This window comes from Thalia democratica, chromosome 5 (assembly GCF_965202585.1).
Source record: "Thalia democratica chromosome 5, ktThaDemo2.hap1.1, whole genome shotgun sequence".
NCBI classification, from domain to species: domain Eukaryota; kingdom Metazoa; phylum Chordata; class Thaliacea; order Salpida; family Salpidae; genus Thalia; species Thalia democratica.
In genome coordinates this window covers 55,410,153-55,433,219 of record NC_139169.1, presented here as the reverse complement: position 1 = coordinate 55,433,219, position 23,067 = coordinate 55,410,153, and the positions used below count along the sequence as shown (strand labels likewise).

At 26.2% G+C, this 23,067-nt stretch overlaps 1 protein-coding gene across 1 annotated transcript; it reads right to left on the bottom strand.

The window, feature by feature from the left end:
- Window positions 1-2,561: 2,561 nt before the first annotated feature.
- On the bottom strand, window positions 2,562-21,806 carry LOC145835455 (splicing factor 3B subunit 4-like). The gene is made up of 8 exons (XM_082943050.1): window positions 21,732-21,806; window positions 18,717-18,820; window positions 15,682-15,807; window positions 9,638-9,766; window positions 5,921-6,101; window positions 3,874-4,068; window positions 3,074-3,343; window positions 2,562-2,922 (listed from the first exon to the last, which is right to left on the bottom strand). The coding sequence occupies exons 1-8, from the start codon at window positions 21,763-21,765 to the stop codon at window positions 2,702-2,704; spliced, it is 1,260 nt and encodes a 419-aa protein (XP_082799176.1). The 5' UTR covers window positions 21,766-21,806; the 3' UTR covers window positions 2,562-2,701.
- Between the last annotated feature and the right edge of the window lie 1,261 nt (window positions 21,807-23,067).

The following is a 23,067-nucleotide window of genomic DNA, read 5'->3' as shown; positions in this document are numbered from 1 at the left end:
AATTTATGCTCTACCCAGGGTTGCAAAAGTTTTTTTTGTAAATTTCTTCCAGTTTTTAAAAAACAGGTTTTTTGGTCCATTTTTAGTAGAAATTGAAACTTAAGTGCAAAAAACTGTCTTGAACAGTAAAACAACATTAAAGAAATACTATAAAACTACATTAAATATACCTTTTATCAAAAGTTTTTGAATGATATTTTTTTTCTTTATGATAAATTTTATGTATCTAATCGAAATTTGGTTACGCAAATGTAAACATGGTTTAAAGTTCCAGTATTTTCCGAGTTTTTTTGTTCAAAATTTCTCAAATTCCAAGTTTTTTGGCAACCCTGTCTACAGGCAACCTGCCTAATAACAAACAATTTTTAGTTACTAGTACCGTATTATATTAGTCTTACCATATTTTTACTGGAAATTTCTTCTTTAAATTGCTAAAAGTATTTTTCATGATACCTTCCGTGTCTTTCTATCCTGTGCGTTATTAGTGTTATTAGCTTTTTTCAGCTTTACTCACAAACGGTCGCTTCAGTACTTAAGACCGCTTGTTAAGATCTCAACAGAGGTTTCTCGCGACTATACTCTTGTGATCTAACCAAGCGGGCTGAAGTGAATAAGCACTGAAACGACCGTTTTCGGTTAAATTGACGCAGCAAAGTCGGTCACAGCTCAACGATTTATCGCGACTATGTCTGCCTGAAGAGTCCTACTAAGGACGAAACCGATTGTAAGTTGTCTAGGATGCTGATGGTCGTGTGGTTAATTTCATTATTTATTAAAGGTGATACTTTTTTGAGTAACTGTCAAATGTGCACAAAATTGCATGAAGGGTCAACTTTTGCACGAGCAGACAATTTTGCACGGGTTGAGTTTTTATTTTTTAAATAATTTTATTAATATAGTTTTTTTTACTATCAATGTTACCTCTAACCCTTACCCTCGGTCGGTAGCGTTTTTGTTTTAAATAACTTTTTGTTTTATTGATTTATCTTATTATTATATTATTTTTTATAATAACTTTTATTAGTTATTTTTACTTTCACTGTTACCCCTAACCCTGGGTAAGCAACTTTTTTTCTTTATTTTTTTTATTAATTTATTTGTTTTTACTCTCGTACAAAATTGACTTCATGCAATTTTGACCCGTTCCCTTTTTTTTAAGCATCAGGTGGCGACTCTATACACTAGTATAAAGCTTTCAATGGATAACTTATAAATAATCGCTGAAACTCAATGAAAAAACCTTCAACTATTGTTTTCTTTAGCAACTAATTTATTGAGATTTTTTTATTCCTCAGAGATTTGTTGGACACATATTTTAGTACTAGGAAAAAGAAGAAATCATATAGGAAATTATCTTACCGATTTATAGGACTGTTGAATAATAACTAACTTTTATAATAAGTGTTCAAAACAAATATTTCATAAGTTGAACTTTTTTTTAATGATTTTAAAGATATCAAGGGCATAGGGGGTTATTTTTTATTACATAAGTTAATATCGGCTCTTATATGAAAGCTATAATATAAACTACAAGCCACTTTTCCTAGAACTTGAAAATTTTATTTAATTTTGAGATATTGTAATCTTTTTAAAAGTTTATGATACAAAAGTATAGACCAAAAACTTTTTTTTGACAATTTTCTCGGAAATTAATCTCTGTCTTCTCCTTAATTTTCTAAAAAAGAGACCTTAAATTTTCAGAAAACATTTTTTATATAGTTTAAAAGATTTTGAATGTAGAAACTTTCAAATTTTAAAATTAAAAAAAAAAACAAGTGTTTTAAATTTTATTTATCTTTAGAGATGAAAAATTTCCTGCATTGGAAAGATTTAAATATTAGAAATGGACCAATGTGAAAATTTGAAGAATATTGGTTGATACATGAAGAAGATAGATTTATGGTAAAATTGCCTTTTTATAGTTTGCACCTTCCATAAACATCTGTTAAACTCAATAACTTTAATCGCTTAAAACTTAAAATTTACTTAGAATTTTGTTAAGCGGTTAAAAATTTCTCATAGTTTAGGTAAAATTCTACAAAATAAGATCAACTTGTAAAAAACAAGGTGAACCCCTCTGTAAGTAAAACTAGAAAAACAATTGGTTTAAAAAATGTAAATTAAATAACTTTAAAAAACATATTTTATTTTTCTAACAGTTTCAAACTAGAAAATTAAAAACAAAGAACGAAATCTAACTGTTATTGTTTTTGTTAGTAGACACGGCCATTTAAAAAAAATATAATTTACTAAGCATGATTAAGAAACCTTTATAACTAGACTGGCCTGCTTATATAAACTATGTACAATTTTCGCCATACTACAATTTTTACGCTAATGAAAAAAAACCTGAGCAGAAAGATTCAGAGCCTTTCATTGGCAACACTCGAATTTGCAGACCATTTTGCAGCAAAATACAGTTTTACTGACTTTACGAAGTGACAACCATGTGAAAGTGGTTTAACATACCTATAAATACTTAAAAAAAATCATCTAGTTTAATAGAAATTGTTTTTCTATAATTTATATTGGTAGTTAGCCAAAAAAAAACATTAACTTACTAAATTAGTTCAAATATTTATTCCCGATAGCTTACTACAGAGCAAAAGAAGGTGATATTTGCTACTAAAATTTAAAACAAAATGATAATGGAAGCTATTTAAAAAATTAATCCTAATTCGAGTTAGCATAGTATTTGGCTTTATTGTGGGGGCGGGGGCGGGCCTCTCATTCTTGCAGGGCCCCTCATCGGTGGTCCGCCCATCGGAGGAGGGGGTCCTCTCATCCTCTGATTGAACATTTGGTTGGGAGGAGGGGGAGGTCCTCTCCAGTTTCCTTGCATCGGCGGAGGAGGTCTCATCGGCGGCGGCGGTCCGCGGTACATTTGGTTTTGCGGCGGTCCTCGCGGCGGGGGTGGTCCGTCTAAGAAGTGAAATTGAATTTTTTTAATGGTAGAAGTCTTAGATAGCATTAGAAAACATGCCAAAAAAATTATTATTTTATTACAAAATAATTATTAATAACCAAATTTAAGGTGATTTCAAATAAAAGAACTCAATTAAACAAAACTAACTGTTCATCATAGGAGGAGGTGGGGGTCCGCCTCTGTTCATCATGGGCGGTGGAGGAGGACCTCCCATGTTGGGCGGGGGCGGTCCCCTCCATTCTCCCATGGGCGGAGGAGGCATTTCTCCTCCGTTCTTTTGCTGCATGGGTGGAGGCACCGGGGGTCGGCTGGGCGGGAGCGGAGGCATGCCGCCCATGTGAGGTGGCGGCGGCCCTCCCATCATGTGCGGAGGAGGTCCCATAGGGGGCATTCCCGGCATCGGAAGCGGTGGCATGTCTGTGTTGACATAATTAGTTAATATTAATATTTCTATGTGATATAAGACAAATATTACATATGTAACAATATAACACATATAACATTAATTGGTAAAAATATATTAAGCTTTTTTTTTATGTCAACAATAAGTAAGAACCTAAAACTCTTTAATTTTTTTATACAGCATTTATTACCATTAGTATTATCTAAAAACTAATGATACTTAAATAATTACAAACAAATATTGTTTGATAAACAATGTTGGTTGCTAGTTTTATTTCAAAGTATTTCAAAAATAGTACTAACACACAACTTTTAGAAACTAGTAGTATCATTTAAAATAAAAATATTATACTTTTCTAAGTAACTACTTTCGAAATTACCTAGTATATTACGAATTAAAATTTCATAAATATTAATAAAAAACAATTAAGAACTAACTGATTAAAAATTTAAGTAATGCAAAATCAACAATGTAGATATTAACAACAAGACTTAAAAAAAAACCGACTGATACATTTGAAAATTTATAAAATACATATACTTACCGCTTGGTGGGCCATTGTTCATATGCATGGGTGGGCCGGGCATTCCGACGGGTGGGGGACCGGGCATGTTGCCAAGGTTATTGCCCATCATGGTAGGTGGCATCGGGGGAGGTATGACGTCACTAGGGGCGTCGGCAAACATGGTGTGGGGCCTGTCGGCTTGCGAGAGGGGATTTTGTTTTGCCAACACTCTTTCTGTGAATTATCTTTTCATTATTTTTAGTTGAGTTTAAAGTAGAAAGCATGAGGCTAAAAATACTTTGATGGGTTTTATTGGTTAAAATATTTTTTTAAATAAGTTAATAGATTTCTTACATATAGTGGACAGAAAAAAAAAACTTGAAATATTTATTTACGATACTTATTTGTTCACTTACTGATGTATAAACAACTTATTGATTATCATATATAATGGGTCATAAATTAGTTTTAAAATACTGATCGTGTTTTAAATAAAATTTATAATTATCCGTTAAATTTTTTTTAAGTTTAACTTCACATTATTTACAAACTAGACATTTTCTTAATTAAATGAAATAAAAGATGTGGATTTAAAAACAACTTTGTTGTAACTTAGAAAAAATACAAAGAACTATTATTAACAATATAATATTATACAACTATTAAAAAAAAAAGATAACAATTTGCCACGTTTAAAATAATTTGATTTTCTTAAACTGTTTAAACAGTACCTAAACTAACTTATAATATTTTGTTTAAATCGATTCAATTAAAACTAATATAATTTTATAACTTTAATTTAAAATATAGGTTTTTTAAACCTTTTTACTTTATAAATCATTAAAAACATTGAAACTTATTCCGCTTATATAATTTACTCCTATGATAAGTCATACTTAAAGTTTGAAAATAATCTTATTACTTCAACAAAAACAACTTCATTTTTCTTTAAAAGTATTTAACCATTTTAAGTTGAATTTACAATTCTTTAAATATAAAAGCTTGAGTATCTGATCTAAATTTAGATGTTTAGTTACTTGTATAAGTTTATAAGTGTATAATTAAACCTACGTCCTACATTTTACCATATTTTCATAACACAACATACTATTAATATGTATAAAAATGTAAGACACAGTTATCAAAAAAAGAAGTTATTGTTAAAACTATACAAATTATGTAGAAGTATATTTAAATACAAAGCTAGAGCAAATTAAACAAATACTAATTTGAAATAAAACAGTAAACTGTACTATCAAAGCGAAGAAAGCTAATAAACTTATTTTTAAACACAAAAATGAAGTAATATGTTGAAAAGTTGTTCTAAGCATTATAGAAATAACTAAAAACTTACAATTAAAAATATTTTAAATTCTTTAGTAAATAATTGTTTTTTAGAACAAAAAAAAAGAATATCTTAAGCGACTACAAACCTACCTCAATGAGTATATTTTTTTAAGTATAAATCATTTATATAAGTAGTGGTAACAACAAGGTTGAGAGTTGAACTAGTAATTAAGCTTTTATATAATGAAGTAAATACAAGCTAAACATTAGAAACAAATAAAAATAAGTTTAAAACACAATTGGAGCCATAAACCAGCTCAGTTTTGAAAAAAAGCTTGTTAAAAAATCTTAAAACTAGTCTAAGCGACATTTTTGCTACAGCAGGGTGGCCAAAGGTTATTTTGATTTTTTTCTAGGTTTTTTAAGTTTATTTCAGATTTTTGAAAGGACATCTTTTTGAACATATTTAGCACAAATATAATTTAAGTTAAACAACTGCCTTAAATAGTATAAACATATTGAAAAGGTACTGAAATGAATCTTTAAATGTGTTTTAAAATAAATAAAATTCTAAATGATACCAAAAAAAAATTACTGTATAAGATAGATTTTTGTACCCAATCAAGGTTTTATCGTTTAACATATAAGATTTATAAAAGTTGCAGGATTTTCCACGTTTTTAGAGATTTTTGACCGAACTCCGGGCTTTTTTGTTTTGCCTAAATTTTCAAATTCAAGGCTTTTCAAAGATTCCAAATTTTTGAAATCCTGCTAAAAACAAGATAAAACCACCACAAACCGGCCGCTCCGCCGTGCCTTTCTCCCTTAGCGTCTTTCTTGAAAGCGTAGGAAATGGTGATGGGTCGGTTGCACAGATGCTGGCCATTCATCGCCTCCATGGCCGCATCCGATGCGTCGAATGAGGCGAAATTAATAAAAGCGAACCCCTTGCTGTTGCCCGTGTCGGGATCTCGCATGATCTTTATAAAAAAAGCTAATTATATGATCTTTAAAGTTAATTACTGCTTGATACTTTAAAATGATATAGTAAAAGCTTATGAGCTAATGCGAATAGTTATCATTATGAGACTACAAGTTTATTTATTCACTAACTTATTTATAAAAAAAAAATCAGTCAATTAATAAGAATAATGAGATCCTCAGTTACAATAGATTTCTGAAAAAAAAAAAAAACATATACGGAAAGGTTAATGCTAATTTAAGTTTACAGACTACATTTAAACACGTAAAAAAACTAATAAAAACTACTAAATAGTATAATATTTTGTAATTTTATCCTTGAATTCAAGTTAAAACTTTGATTGTTTCCCTTGAAATAAATTACTTAAAATAAAATAAACTAAAAGTGTATAATTATGCTACAACTAAAAAAAACTATCATAATGCTGTTATATATTTATACGTATAAAACAAAGATTCTTCTGTGGGTAGGTGGCAGAAAAGCATGGTGTCTCTTTCGCACAGCGTCATTTTAGCACAGAGTTACACTTTAGCACGGAGTGAAATTTTGGCACATGGTCACTTTAGCACGGAGTGACATTTTAGGTCATTTAAAACGTTCATTTATTACTTAACAATTATCAATTTAACAAATAAATAAATGCAAAAATTAGTTTTATTGCTTTTGAAAGTATCGTCTTAAAAAAAAGTTCTTACTAGTAGTTCTTTTAAATTAAGTTGTTTTTGAAGTTTCAAAAACAATAAAATTAACAAAAAAACTTAACAGGAAGAAAAATTGTCGAATTAAGTTTATTTACTCTTGTAGTAAACTATGTTAATTTTTATAATATAAATAACACAAAATATGAAACTAAAGGTATCAAAATATTTTCGTTAAAAATTATGTAGTAAAATAAGTTAACAAAGTTTGTAAATGTATCTTTATTTTAGTTTAAATTAAAGCTTAAACTTGTAACACAATTAAAGCTTATTAACTTTTATTTGCATGTTGCATAGTTCTTTTAAGTTTTTTAAACATAACAGTACAAATGATATTTTAGCATAGAAATAAAATTGCAAATAAAATTCGCGCTAAAGTGTAACTCTGTGCCACAGTGACGCCGAGCTTTTCTTACCCGTTCCCGTTTTCTGTAAAGACATTACTAGTCAACATTTTAAAACAGAGTCTAGTACAGTGCTAATTCACTTATCCGGACTCTCACTTGTCCGGACAGTCTTAGCCGAGAAGAAAATTCAATATTAAACACAAACATTTTTGTGTGATACAAATTTTAAGTTTTCATGATGTAAAAAAAACCTTATAATATTTTTTAATTCTGCATTATATAACTATTTATTTCATTATCACATAATAGACTAAAAATTTGAAGTTAGGGCAAAAGAAATTACAAACGATCAATTTTACTTGCTTGACCCTCAAAATATGTATATCGTTGCAAAGGGTTAGAATAGAAGTCTGATGTTTTTCTACCTTAGGAAAAGTAACTAAATAAACTAACCTTAAATTTAGCTTTGTAATTTATAATTTTATTATCTTTTACATACTATCTGCTACTACATACATAATTACTATCTGTTTTCACTATAAAGATTTTATTATTTATTATGCATTGCATAGTATACAGCAGTTATATTATTTTATGAAAAAAAATTTTTGTACTTATCTGGAAAAATGCTTATCCGGACAAGTTTACAAAAAATCTTGCCCAACATGTCCGGATAAGTGAATAAGCACTGTACTGTATTTATAGTGAGACATAAAGTAGAACTTTTTGTATGTTTCTTGAAAGTAGCTAATGATTTAAATCAGTTTTAATCATAATTATATAATATTGTAACACAGATTTATAAAATATCAGTACAGTTTTAAATATTTATTGATTTTGAAAACTCTTCTGCAAACTTGATGAACATCAATATGTTCAAAAATTAGTTTAAATATTTTAAAATTGCTAGCTTACAATGTCACAAACACAAGACAATCAATTATACAGCTCTTATAGCAAATAAATACTTAATGACTTGGTAAAAAAAAGTAACTTAGTTTAGTAATCAAAAGTAAAAGTTATAAGAACCACCGTGGATGTTCAAATAACACTTAAACGTTTTTATGACCACATATATTGAATTAAGACCTTTGAGGGGTTATTTTTATAAAATAAAATTGACCCTTATTTAAGAGCTTCTAGTAAAAAAAAATACATAATATAGTTTTAATATTAAAATAAATAATTAATTAGTATTGAATTAGTTTCGTTAATAGATCTTGATACGAGCGTAACATAAGATAATTTTTATGGTCAATCTACTAGGAATAAAAAATAAATACCGAAAATCGATCTTCTTGAAGGGAATCTATCTTTGAAAAACCGTGATTTAAGCAATTAATAATAGATAACTAGAAACACAATTTGCAATATTTACTTTTTTTTGAATTAAATTTCTAGTCAAGACAGTTTATTAAATTTCTCAGATTAGAAAGTTTGAAAACTTTTGATAGAAAGTCTGAAATCTTTTGATAGAAAGTTTGAAAATTTTTGATTAAAAGTTTTAGAAGGAAACATACTTTTAGTAAAATAATACTTTTATTAATTTAGCTTAGTCTTTCATAAGGAACTAATCAAATTCTGAAAGTTTGATTTTTATACCTCAAAAACCACTATATTTTTGAAAAGTTAGTATAAAGCAACTGGTGAATTATTAAGGTAAAAACAACTCTACTTTTGCTTGGAGTGAGTTTTAAGGCCAAAGGTTGAAGTCTAATTATACTTAGTAATTTTATTAATACTCATTCAAAAGCTTAAATTAACTACTATAAAATATTTTTTATATAGCACAAACATTTTAACTAAATTTTAAGATTTAGTCAGTTTATTAAAAAGTTTCCGATAGAAACCTTTAGAAAATAAACTTTTAATTGCCGATTTTAGGAATTTTAATAAAAACATATTTTATCTTTTATTTTATGAGCAACCAACCTCAACCTCCCTGGACGTGATCATTGTATAAAAAAATGCATTGTAACAATTTAAAAAAAGTATTTTATGATCAGAAGTACAAAATAATAATAATAATTTTCATTTTTTATAAGAAAAATATATTTTTACTTGAATATATTTTTAATGCAACAACAGGATTGCTTACTATTAAGTTAACATTGACTTATAAGATAGCAAATAGCTGCTTTAAAACTTTAGAAGAAGATAAATGTATAACAAATTGTATTTTATCGCTTTTTTAATATGTTCATTCCATAAAAACAATTCGAGTTTGTACTTTTAAATCTTCAAGATTAATTTTACTTATAAAAAAGGTAAAAAGTAACTTCTAGCTTAGTTCTAGATCTCTAAAACAGGATCAAGTTGTAAAAAAATATTTACTCCCTATAACTTTAATCTAGTAAAAAATTAGCTTAGTAGTTAAACAAAACTAAATAGAAATCAAACTATTTAAAAAATATTCTAGTAACGATATTCTAAAAAGGAGCTAAGCATAAATAAAAAATAAACTTAAATAACTGTATCTTATTATGAACCTTTGGAGTTTGTAAGATAACGCCGAAAGCACTGAACGTGTCATAAAGTAGTTTTTCATCTATTTCAGGATCTAAGTTACCTATAAACAAATTGGCTCCAACGTCTAGGTTTTTTTGATGCGCTGAAGCCTGTTAAAAAATGTTAAAAGTTTATTATATATCTTCAAATACTTAACGTATTATAGTTGGGTTTAAATCAAGTAATACAAAACTTTTTTTTATTTATGTTCTTAAATTGTAGTTTTCAACTTTCTAGCTTTTTGATAGTTGTGAATGTTAACTCTTGTGTACACACAATGTAATTTAGTAAAATTTTTGTTAAAGAATAACTACTAGTAATAACTTTGTTGCAAATACATATAATTTGTAGTACACAACACATTTAGACTAAACAAGAAATATATAAACAACTGCTATAAAAAATGAAAACTCATACAGTAAATAACTTAATCATTAAATATTTTTGAACCAACTTATAAGAAATATTCAAAAATTTAAGTTTAATCGTTTGTTATTAAAGATTCTAGCGAAGCAAGTTCAATAGAACATATAGTAAAGACAACCTTTTTATAATTTATTTAATTATATTTTTTTAAATTAACAAAGAAAAAGTAATGAGAATACTTGTTCAAACTAATTATATGTACTTATAATACACTGTTCTAGTTTATAACAAAAATATTTAGAAACTAAGCTGCCATCTTTAAGTTTTTTTATATTTGGCTGTTTTAAAGCTAAAATTATTTTAAGCGGTTTTTCTAAAAAGCAAAAGAAAAAAGTTATACACTTCAAAAATAAATGAGTAATTTTTAAATGAAAAATTTCGGGAGCCGATCATTTCTAACTCGCTATCATTTCTAACCCGATCTATTCTAACCAGATCATTTCACACCCGATAACTTCTAACCCAATCACTTCTAACCCGATCACTTCTAACCCGATTATTTCTAACCCGATCACTTCTAACCCGATCACTTCTAACCCGATCACTACTAATTCGATCATTCTAACCCGATTTAACCCAATCATTTCTAACCCGTTCATATCTAACCCGATCACTTCTAACCCTATTATTTCTAGCCTGATTCATCTAACCCATTTTACTAGTTTATTTTATTTTAATCTTTTTATCTGGATTTTTTGCAAAAACAAATTTATCTTAACAAAGTTATTAAAATAATATATCAATTTTTAATTTTTAGTTACTATACAACATAAGGATTTTTATGTGTTACGTAAAAAATATTTTTAGTAAAAACTTTAATTTTAGTATCAACATAACATAATTTTAATTTGTTTTTATTACATCATTTTTTGATTTTTTATCCTACACATAATTTCAATTTAATTTAATTATTTCATAATTTTTGTTTTTTTAGACTACTTTAACAGACGTTTTTTGTTAATCAGATACAATTTACTTAATCGCTTACTTTACAATACTTTGAACTCTTCGTTGTAGAATTTTAAAGTAAGCAGTTATATATAAGTTAGATCTTATTGTAGTTCAGGTAATTACAACAACTTTAACATAAGCAGATTTTCAAAAACAAACCTCTACAACTATAATATTCAGATACAAAAACTTTTATATTACGGTCTAAAAACTACATTGTAAGTCTCACGTAAATGTTGTACTATTTATGACTAATGTTTTAATGTTTTATAGAAGGTTGGATTCAAGTTTTATCACAATAACTTATACAAATTGTTTTACAACTTGCATAGGCCTATTAAGATAATAAAATTCAAGCAAGATATTAAATACTTTTGTTTTATTAAGTCGAAAAACATGATTTTTAGATATATCCTAGGTATTAAAAGAGTTATATCGTATAACAAAACGCAAAAGTATGTTACGTCGATTGACCGTCTTGATTTTACACCGTTAATAAGTTCCTACTTAGTCCTAGAGCAAAAAGTAGTCACTTATAATTAAACAGACATGCTTATTTGTATAACAAGTCGGAGGGTAATTAAATCTCGCCTAGGTAATCTTCTTCAAAACTTTCAGTTTAACTTAAATATTCTACGAAATGTTTCAATTACGACTTAAACTAGTACTTTACTTGACAAATATTTCTTTAAAATTTACTTTATTATGAAGAGTTGAAATAACGTAAGTAAAAGCAAAATAAAAACTAAAAAAAAAACATTTTGAAACAAAATAACAAATTAATTAAATTAAGTAGAACAAGAAGCAAAAGCTTATAAAAACTCTTTTAAGTTCTTTGTTTCTTTTAATAAACTATTTTTTTTCAGACGATTGTTACAGGCAACATGTTTACTTTTTATTCATTACAGTAAAGCTAGCTTAAAGTCTAATGACTTTATTCTCGGTGTTTTTTGTTCAACTCTAAATTTCTATAAATGTCTTGAGTTTTTTCTTCATTAGAAATTTAAACCTATATAATAGGTTTCACAATGTAAACAATTTTTATTATTCTAATTTAAGTTTCAAGTTATATAAACTAATCTAATAACTTATAATTATAACTCATATTTAATGATCGCTAAATAATCTCAAGTTTTTGTGTTTTTGGAAACCTGTGAAATAATAACTTTTAAAATAATGCATGTAATCAAAATTATCTTTCAGTTTGAATGTAGAGTTAGCATTCAAACTAAACTAATCTTTGCAAAAAAAAATAAACAACATTGATTTAAGTATACTTGATTAACTTAAGAAACTATTAGTAATTTACCAATTTTCAAACTTATAAACCATTGATTTATTATTTAGGATTCTATAGTTCATTCTATAGTTTGATTATATTAGCAGCGCCTTTCTTCTTAAAATACTAAACCATTTTTAAATGTTTTCGATAGATATTTATTTGACCTGTACTCTTGATGGGCTTTGGACTTTAGGTTTTAAATTTAGTGGTTAGTCAATAAACTTAAATTTTTGATTTCTTTTTTACAACTGTCTGTACCTTAATTCCAAAAATGTTTATTTTAATTGTATCGATTATGCTTTGGCAAAGCTACAAAAACAATTGATAGAAAAACAATGAAGTACAAAACGGTTGCACAAATGTGCAGAACCTAACTCTAAAAGTCAGGATGTGTATATCCGGTTGATGTTTGTACAAGAAGAAAATTTATTCATGAATTTTTGTAGTTTGTTTGAATTCTGACTTTCTGGTATGTTCTAAATAAATTTATTAAAAGAAACCTTAAACTTTATTCAGACTATTTTGCTGACTGTTGCACTAAAGTTATTGAAATAATTTACTAAATTGTCTCAAAATGTGTTGCTGAATTTTGCAGAGAAGGTTTTTTGTTGAAAATAATTAAAAAGTTAATTCTATAATTAAAGATTGTGCAGCTATGTTTGGTTTTGTTGAAACTGACTGATTGTTGAAAGAGTTGACTTTAAAGTTGCTAATTATGAATTTAAAACCAAATTAAAAAAAAAACCTTTTACTTTAAATCATAAATAAGTTAATTATTACTACACTAAAGCGTTGAATTTTTTTTATGTTAATCTATAAAAATTAAATAAAACTGTAGTTTTTGAATTTAAAGTTTATAAATTTTTGTCTCTTTGTTATGTGTCATTCAGTTTAAGTGGCCCAGATTCTGATGCCTGGATCTAGAGAACAACAAACTTACAAAAGCAATAATTATCGAAAACTAAAATTTAATTAAAGCTATCTGAACATTAAGTTTTATTTTAAACAAAATAAACTAAATTTCAATAAAAAAACAACTTTCTTGAGATTAATTTGTTTTTAAAAAAATCATTAAAAAAAAGCATATTAATACAGATCGAGTTGTCGGGTTAGGTGGGATTAGAAACAATCGGGTTTGAAATGATCGGGTTAGAAGTTATCTGGTTAGAAATGATAGTATACCAAAAATTTCTAGTAGACAGGATACTTACAAGATTAATGTTTGAATACATATAATTTGAAAAGTTATTTCACAAAATATATATAAATTTAGTAATCTAGTTTGTTGTTTATACTTATAAAAAATGTTGAAACATTGAAAGCGCTGTATAACTAAAACTGCTTGTTTTAAAACAGGGGTCGGCAAACTGCGGCCCGCGGGCTGCATAAATTTTTTTTAATAGTTTAATTTATTAATATTCTCAAACAACAAAAATCAAGTTTTAGTGTTATCTTTAAAGAATAATCTATCGCCTAATTTTTTTTGTTCAAAAAAATTATCTTTAAATATGTTTTTTTAAAGCACATAAAAACGTTACTTTTTTGACCTGCCGACCCCTGTTTTAAAATCAGATAGACTATATATGTCAGACTTTTAGGCCATTCGAGGGTAGATCACTTTTTCTACAGCTAAATTTTGTTATGTTTTAACTAAGCGACAAGTTACTTATCACATATTTTTAATATTTAAAGTAATTTTTGAGATTGAGCTAGTTAGAGTGAGAGAGTACAAATGGTTTCTTAATTAAAGAAGAAAACTTAAACGGTGAGCAAATAAAAATCCTTAAAATAACTTCTTCTTCTCCTTCGTTTTTTAAATAAAATTATCATATTTTTTGGGATAAATACCTCATATTTAAGAAATGTTTCTTGCAAAATTTATATAAAAATATTTCGCAAGCAATTGAAGGGTTGCCACAGATCAAGCTGAGAAAAGTTTCCTGACTTTTTACTAAAATTTTCCTGAGTTTTCTAAATCCAACTCTTAACTTAAACTTATTCCAATTTTCTAATTTATTTAGGTGCATTACGAGTTCACTTCCATATATGGTCATTGTTGTCTTGCTCTACATATTCAGAGTTCAAAACAAATGAAACAACAAGTAAAATGCAGTATACTCATTACAAGTTAATAACATAATCTGCTTTTACTTATTTTTCAAATTTGAACATTTTTGAAAACATTGTCCTGGACATGACGTTTAAGGTATCCGTGGTGTGCCACTCGATAACCGAAAGGTTCTTTGTGCACCAGGTCCTAGGACCAAATATTTTGAGCGTTTTTTTATTTGTTGTTATTCAAGAAAATATAATTATAAAGAGGTAAAGTATACACCTAAACTGGTTATATAAAATACTAAACTTTGTGCTTAGTTATATAGAAACAAAAAACGTATTACTGAAACAAAAAACACTTTGATTCAAAATCTCTGGAAGTGTCCTTGCCACAGATCATCAATATTAAAAAGCATACAAATACTGCTTGTTCAATATGTAATAGGACAATTTTGCACTTTTATGATATTTTATTAAGTTTTTCCAGATGAAGGCATTAAAATTTAAATCATTTTGTAAATTTTAAGGAAAACTTTGTAATTTTAGTCTAACTTTAAAGGATTTTTAATTATGTTATTACCATTTGAAGGCTTTGGAAAACAATATATTCGTAAATTTGAATTGTCAATTTGACGTTTTTTCAAATTTTTTCAAATTGCTAGACTTTCCTGACTTTTGTCATTTTTTTAGTTTTTCCTGGCTTTTTCTGATTTTCCTGAACTATTTTCTAAAACAAACAAAAATTATAGATTTCCTAAAAATATGAAGTATTTGTCTTGTTTAATGTAAGAGGAGATACAATATCAAATATTTTCAACTAATCATCGTTTAGCTTTCTCCTCCAAAAAGGAACCTAATTTACTCTCCAACTTAACTGGCTATATCTAAAAAACTAGCCTAAATATTTAAAATTTAAAAATAAAATAAGGTGTAAAAAAATATTAACCCTAAACCCCTAATGTTCTTAATGTTTTCAGATAAGTTTTTAAACTCGTTCTCTTAACATTGTTTACTTTTATAATTTTTCTATTTTAAAATATGTATAATTTCATATAAAATATACATAATTATATCAACATTTATTAAAAAAAACTTATCTTGTGGCCTATTAGAAGGAAAAATTAAACTAAACTATTGTTACTTAATACATTAAAAATATCTATAAAAACTATCAAATTTGAATAAACATTGAAAATATTTTGCTTCTTAAATAAAAATCTAAAAAGCAAAATAATTATCATTTTAAAACATTCACTATATTTGTATATCACTTTATTTGTGTATAAAACTATTAATAAATTAAGTTGTTACCTTGTTAACCCGTATAGGTTTCCCAAACAGCTTGATCATGTTTAGAACTTTTATTGTGTAATCCGCATCTTCTTCGCTAAGAAATTCAACAAATCCATACCCTTGATGACTACCTGAAATTCTATCCTGTGAAAATATATTTAAACGTTTATAAGAAAATATTCAATACTTGGTATTGAAAAAATAAGATAACTTAAACAAACTGTTCACAAATTAAAAAAGCTAGTTCTGTTTTTTTTTAGTAACAAAAAACTTTAACAACAATGATTTGTTTTTAGAGATCCAAACATACTTTGAATTGAAATTATTACTACAACTACTTAAATTAATTAAAAAACAAACACAAAAAACATAAATAACTGTCAGCTATTGTGCGATTTAACAACAGTACCTTCAAAGTTAACTTTGATAATTTTTATTAAAATATTACTAATTACTATTATTAAAATATTTGACTAGTTACATAAAGGCTACTTTCGTACTAATTTTATTAAAAAACACAAAATTAAAACACACAACTAGTATTAAATACCTAGCAACAAAATGTTACAAGTTTTCAAGTATTTTAGTAACAAAATTAAAACACTAGTTGTTTTGTTGTCCAGCAGAAAAATTGTAACTGTTTAAATAGGGAGCGGGTCAGATTAGCACAGCGTCACTTTTGCAGGGTGGGTCACTTTTGCACGGAGTCAGTTTATCACCGATTGTCATTTTCTTCTCTTCTATTTTTGCTTGAAGCATCTTTTTATAATATATTTTGTTTGGGCTGAGCCTTATGTTGCACAAACCAAACCTTGAAACCTTCATTTGGAAATTTATCGATACTATATATTTAACTATAAAAATTTCGAGTTCTGTAATATATAAAACACGTGTTTAAAAACTAAATTGAATAATTTAAGTAAACACGCATTAGATTTGTAAAAAACTCAAACTTTATTTACTACTTTGTTTTGAAAGTATTTTGATATTTTTTTAAATGTAGTAATAAGTGTTATTGACCACGGTGTTAAAGTATATATAACAAAAGTTAATAATCAAATATAACTAAAAAGATTAAGATTACTTAATTTTTTTTTCGAATATGTAACTAGTTTTACTGGTATAAGTATTAAAATAATTTATTGTTAATTCTAGTTATTGTTCAGTTTTTTAAAGTAAATATGTTACAAACTTAAAACTAAGTTAAATTTATTTCTGTTATTAAATTTCTCATAATATTATTTCAAATTTTGATATTAATTATTAAAACAAAAAAAAACTTATTTCAATGTTTTAAAATTATAATTGCTTAACTCACTAGTTTTAAAAACTAAAATATTCAAGTTCATGGTTCAAGTTTTACACAACATTCATACAGAAAAAAAGAAATTTTAAGTTCCTTTTTTTTTTAACGTTTCATGGTTTTAAAAGCAAGACATTTATTTTTATTATGACTTCATAAACCTTATTGAATAGGTTTTTAATTTATAAAAAGTAAGAATAATTATTGTGCAAAATTTCTAAAAATCAAGAAATTTTTTTATAAAGTTACTTAAAAATATAAGTTTAAAGATTTATTTTCACTTTGAAAAACACAGACTACATCTAATCCTAAACAAGTTTATGTTGTATGAAATTAATTTAAATACTTTAAAAAAACATAGTTGTTCCAAAAAATATAAACAAAAATTTTATAGTTTTTTAATCAATTCAATTAAATTTATAAGGTCTACTTAACTAAATAGGGTTAATGCTTAAAGGCTTTTCTTAGTTTTACTAAACTTTCTAGCCTAAAAAATGAAAATCAAAACTTTAGAATTTTTAAAATATTGTATTACCATATAGTATAAAGAATTAAAAAACATTATACATCAGTTACAAATTCAGTAATTAAATATACACTAAAAGTCTCTAAATACAGACTTTAACTTGTTTTTAAACAACTTTGCTACTTTGTATTGCTAAGTTTTTTACAAACAAATATTTGAAAATTCTCAGTTTATTTTTATTTTTTTAAGTATATTATCGTATTAATTAGTTTTCATCTTTACTATCTTATCGTATTATTTATTAAGTTTAAAATGTATTCGATTATTAAGTAACAAATTTTAACACTTTAGGTTTGATATTTAGTAGCGTTAAAGAATTTACTACTACAACTACAAAGTACTGAAAAATAAAAAAATAAGTTTTTGTTGCAAAAATTAAAGACTAACAAAAAACAAAATACTTTAAGCATAAATTCCTACAAATTTAGAGGGTTAACATTTATTATTTATTAGTTGAATACAAATTTTCATAAATCCTGCTAAAGCTTATACTTGTGCAAAAACAATGTTCCATGCAAAATAACCCGCCGTGCTAAAATGACACTCTATTCTAAAGTGACACCGTGCAAAAGTGAACCACTGAGCTAATAATGTGTCGTGCAAAAGTGACCCATCCTGCTGAATTTACAACCTGTACTAAAACGTCCCCCCTAAGCTATTCTGACACCCACCAGTGTAAAAATGTTTATACAAAATATTTCTAAAATAGTGGTCTTCTTTTAACAGGTTTGTGCAGCATGATGCAATTAATTTACAGGACCTTTGAATTCTACATTATAGAATAGTAAAATATATAGCCAACTATTTTTCATACGCACATAGTATAAATTTAAACCTTTTTTGTAAGCTAAATGAAATTTTAAATACAAAGTAAAGTAAGTATAAGGTTAATTATAGTCTACAATAAATGTATAAAAGAATGATCTTTTCAAAGTTGTTTTATTTCTATAAAAAAAATTATTGAAGTTTAAAAAGAATTTAATTACATAATTTTTATTAAAGAGTTTTATTTTTGTAGTATTTGAAATGCAGTTTTTACCTTTTGTTTAGTTTAAACTTTAAGAGTAGAACAAAAATATGAAAACAAAATTACTTTATGTTATAATAACTTTTATACTGTAAATTTTTTTATTTCATTTATGTATTAGTTCAAAGTGATTTTTTTTTACTAATAAACAATTTGTTAATAATTTATTTAAAAATACAACATGTTTAAAATCTTACTTTTGGCATATGAGTACTGACTACAACTCCTGTTTGCAAAAAAAGCTCCCATAGTAGAGGTTCTGTTACTTTCTCATCTAGACCTCCAACATACACCGTAGCATCTTAAAAAATAATTATTACATTTAGAATTACAAATGCATTTTAGTAACACTTATTATTTGTATTATAAATATTAATAAAATTTGAAAGTATGAAATACTAAACTAGTTTGTTTAAGCTTTAAAATAAAATATTTTGCTTTTATTTTTGTTTTCACTTTTTAGTATTATAACACCTGATAAATTTGGCAAAACTTGCTTAACTGTTTAAATGCTTTTTTTATTACAAAAGAGTTTGTTAGGAAATGTAAGCTGACCTAAATCATCTTGAGAATTAAAATACTATCTTATTATTGAAAACAATATAAAATACTAGTATTTTTAGAAACAAACAAAGTTATCATTAAGCCCATTTATCATCATGAGACTGCCTTAAGTAAAATAAACTCTTATAAGAAAAAACATAATAATTTTTAACATTAATGTTAAGGGCATAGGGGGGGGTAAACACCCTTTTTTGGTTTTTGATCTTATTTTATATAGTTTTTACTAAGCTACAAGATGCTTTTTACAGATTTAAAAAATTCAAAATAATTTTTGAGATATAGCCGGTCAAAGTCGGAGGCAACAATAGGATCCTTATGGGAGGCGCAAACTAAAACAGCAAATAACTAGAAATCACTAAAAATCTATCTCCTCCTACGTTTTTTGAGATAACTACCTCAAATTTTCAGGAAATGTTCCTTGCAGTATTTAGAAAATTCTGTCGGAACAGAATTTTAAAAAATTAAAAAATAAAAATTTTATAACAAAAAAACAAAAAAAAAACTGTTTTTTTTGTTTATTTTTTATATAAAATTTTTATTTTTTAATTTTTTCAAAATTCCTTCCGACAGAATTTTCTAAATATATCTAGGAACATTTCCTGAAAGTTTGAGGTAGTTATCTCGAAAAACGTAGGAGAAGATAGATTTTTAGTAAAATAGTCTATTTTTGCCGTTTTAGTTTGCGCCTCCCATAAGGAACCTATTGTCGGCTCCGACTTTGACCGGCTATATCTCAAAAATTATTTTGAATTTTTAAAATCTGTAAAAAGCATCTTGTAGCTTAGTAAAAACTATATAAGATAAGATCAAAAACCGAAAAAAGGGTGTTTACCCCCCCCTATGCCCTTAAAATATTCTTTAGCATTTATATCTTTTAAACCACAGGGTGGTCAACCTTGATTTTTACAAGTTGATCTTATTTTGTATAGTATGATCTGAGCTATCAGATATTTTTAATTGCTTAAGTTTATTCAAAGTAACTTTTGAAGAAAACGTTTATAAAGTTGGTGATCTTAATAAGTTCCTTATAGAAGGAATAGACCAAAAACAAATAAAAACGCTTTTTTTACTAAAATTTTATCTTCTCCTTTATTTTTCAACCAGTTTTCTTGAAATAATCTTCAGAATAAAATTACATTAAAAAGATTGTGGTCCATGTGTTTGTATTTGAATCTTTTTACAAAAACATCTATATCTCAAAAACATATCTAATTTTTATACTCAATAAAAACTTGTGTTAAGTTTATATTTCAAGTTTTCATATTTAAGAACCTATATAAGGGCATAGGGGGGTTCATACTGATTTTTACAAACTGATACAGTAAATAACTTTATCATCAAATATTTTTGACCCAACCCAAGAAATATTCAAAAATTTAAGCTAATCCTTTGTTATTAAGGGCATAGGGAGTCCACCTTGATTTTTACAAGTTGATCTTATTTTATTGAGTTTTATCTGAACTATCAGACATTTCTAACCGCTTGAAAAAATTCAAAGTATGATTTGAGATACGAGCAATCAAAGTTGATGACCTCAATAGATTCCTAATGGAAGGCGCAAACTAAACTTGCAAAAATAGACTGTTTCACTAAAAATCTATCTACTCCTTCATTTTTTAATATTCTTCAAATTTTTATAAAAAAAAAACATTTATTTTTAGTTTTTATTTTTTTTTTTTAAATTCCAACATTTAAAATCTTTTTAACTATAAAAGGAGCGTTTTATGAAAGGATGAAAATTTAAGCTTAAGAAATGAAGGAGAAAATAAATTTGTAATCAATTTCCAAGAAAATTGAGCTTGAAAAATTTGCGGTCAAAAGTTAAATCAGACTTTTTTATTTTATAAAAACTGGCTTGTAGTTTGTACTTCAAGCTTTCATAAAAAATCTAATGTTTTTTTTAGTAAAAAAAAATATAGGACGTCCTATATCTCATGTGGCCTTAATAATTTTTTTTTTTTTCAAAAAGAGTTATTTAAAAAAAAAAAAGCTTTTTAAGTGATAAATTTATTTTTATTAACTTGAAAATTTAAACTTTTTTTTGAAGTTTTAAGGAATGATGCCTAAAATTTTAAAATCTCTAGCTCAAAAAAAAAAATTAGAAGCAAAATATAGACTAACTAAGTTAAAATTAAACTTTTTACCGTCTATAAAAGAAGTATCTTATACTGTATACTTTATTTTAAGTTTTTATAAAAGAACTAATGTAATATTTTTAAATGTCCTTGTATTAATAAACAGGGTTGCCACTCTTTGAGTCAAGAAACTGTCATGAGTGACCTTAAAAACTGAAAATATTTCAATTTTTTATAGTAATATATTTTTCAGTATCACTCAAAATTTAGATAAAAACTGGACTAAAATTTTAATAAATCTTAAAAATAGCCTTAGTTATTAGAAAAAAACTTAACTGGCCTGAGTCATCCTAAGACTTTAATTAGTTTCAAAATATCATTAGTTATCTTAAGCATTTTGAGTGTGAGGCAACCCTGAATAGATTTTGTCAGCTTTTATAATCTTAGTAGAAAAAAGATGTAAAATAATTAAGATTGAAATTAATTTAGTTTTACCGAAAAATCAATATGTTATAACAAACTTTGTTGTATTTTGCTAAACTAATAAAAAATACCAATTCAAACTAAAGTTACCTTGGTTTCTTTCAGCTATTGGACCAGCAGCCATTATCAAGTGTCTAAGTTATTACTTGATAATACTATTTGCCTGAAATTAATTTTCAATGAAAAAACATTTATATACATACATATATAAAAGTTCTAATCAACTGATTTGTTTTTATTTATACGTTGTACAGCCTCCGCTCATAACTAATTCAAGAAATATTTTTAGATTTTAATATTATAGCTGCTTGCATTATTGCTTTATACTAGTTTAGTATTACTAATACTTAAGTCAGGTTCAAAAACAGTTCCAGGAAATTACAGACCAATTTCAATTTTGTGAAATATTAATAAGATTATTGAAAAGGTTATATAAAGTTTTTTTTTGGTAAATTTAATATACCTAATAGCTCCTAGTTTGGATTTCAGGGAAGGACATTCTACTTCTAACCCCACTAACTTTATCAGAGTTATGGAGAGTACACTACCTTCTTTTGATAAAAGTAATGCTGTTTGTGCAGTTTTGTTAGATAAGTAAGGCATTTGACTAAAACAGACTTAAACTAAATTGAAAATAAAACAAGAAAGATACATGCACTTCCACTCTTGCAAAATAGATATTTGGAAAAACACAAATTTAAATAAAAATTGGTGATTCAACTATATCAAAGGTAGATAATTATAAATATTTGGGTGTCACAATTGACAGTATTCTTAATTGGTCTAACCATTTTGAAACATTAAAAACAAAATTATTAGAGGCAATAGGCATTTTAAACAAAAACATATAACTATTTAAGGGCATAGGGGGGGGGGGGGGGGGGTAAACACCCTTTTTTGGTTTTTGATCTTATTTTATATAGTTTTTACTAAGCTACAAGATGCTTTTTACAGATTTAAAAAAATCAAAATAATTTTTGAGATATAGCCTTATGAGAGGCGCAAACTAAAACGGCAAAAATAGACTATTTAACTAAAAATCTATCTCCTCCTACATTTTTTGAGATAACTACCTCAAATTTTCAGGAAATGTTCCTTGCAATATTTAAAAAATTCTCTTGCAAGGAATTTTAAAAAAATTAAAAAATTAAAAATTATATAAAAAATAAACAAAAAAAACAATTTTTTTTAGTTTTTTTATTATAAAATTTTTATTATCCAGTTTTTTTAAATTCTGTTCCAACAGAATTTTTTAAATATTGCAAGGAACATTTCCTGAAATTTGAGGAAGTTATCTCAAAAAACGTAGGAGGATATAGATTTTTAGTGATTTCTAGTTATTTGCTGTTTTAGTTTGCGCCTCCCATAAGGATCCTATTGTTGCCTCCGACTTTAACCGGTTATATCTCAAAAATTATTTTGAATC

What these genes read in the sequence shown, in the direction of transcription:
- LOC145835455 (XM_082943050.1), bottom strand. Translation starts at nt 21,765, where the DNA reads ATGGCTGCTGGTCCAATAGCTGAAAGAAACCAAG. An exon ending in AATAGCTGAAAGAAACCAAG is followed by an intron (nt 18,821 to 21,731) that starts GTAACTTTAGTT and finishes TTATTTTTTAAG; the next exon opens with ATGCTACGGTGTATGTTGGA. An exon ending in ACCTCCTCCTATGATGAACA is followed by an intron (nt 2,923 to 3,073) that starts GTTAGTTTTGTT and finishes TTCACTTCTTAG; the next exon opens with ACGGACCACCCCCGCCGCGA.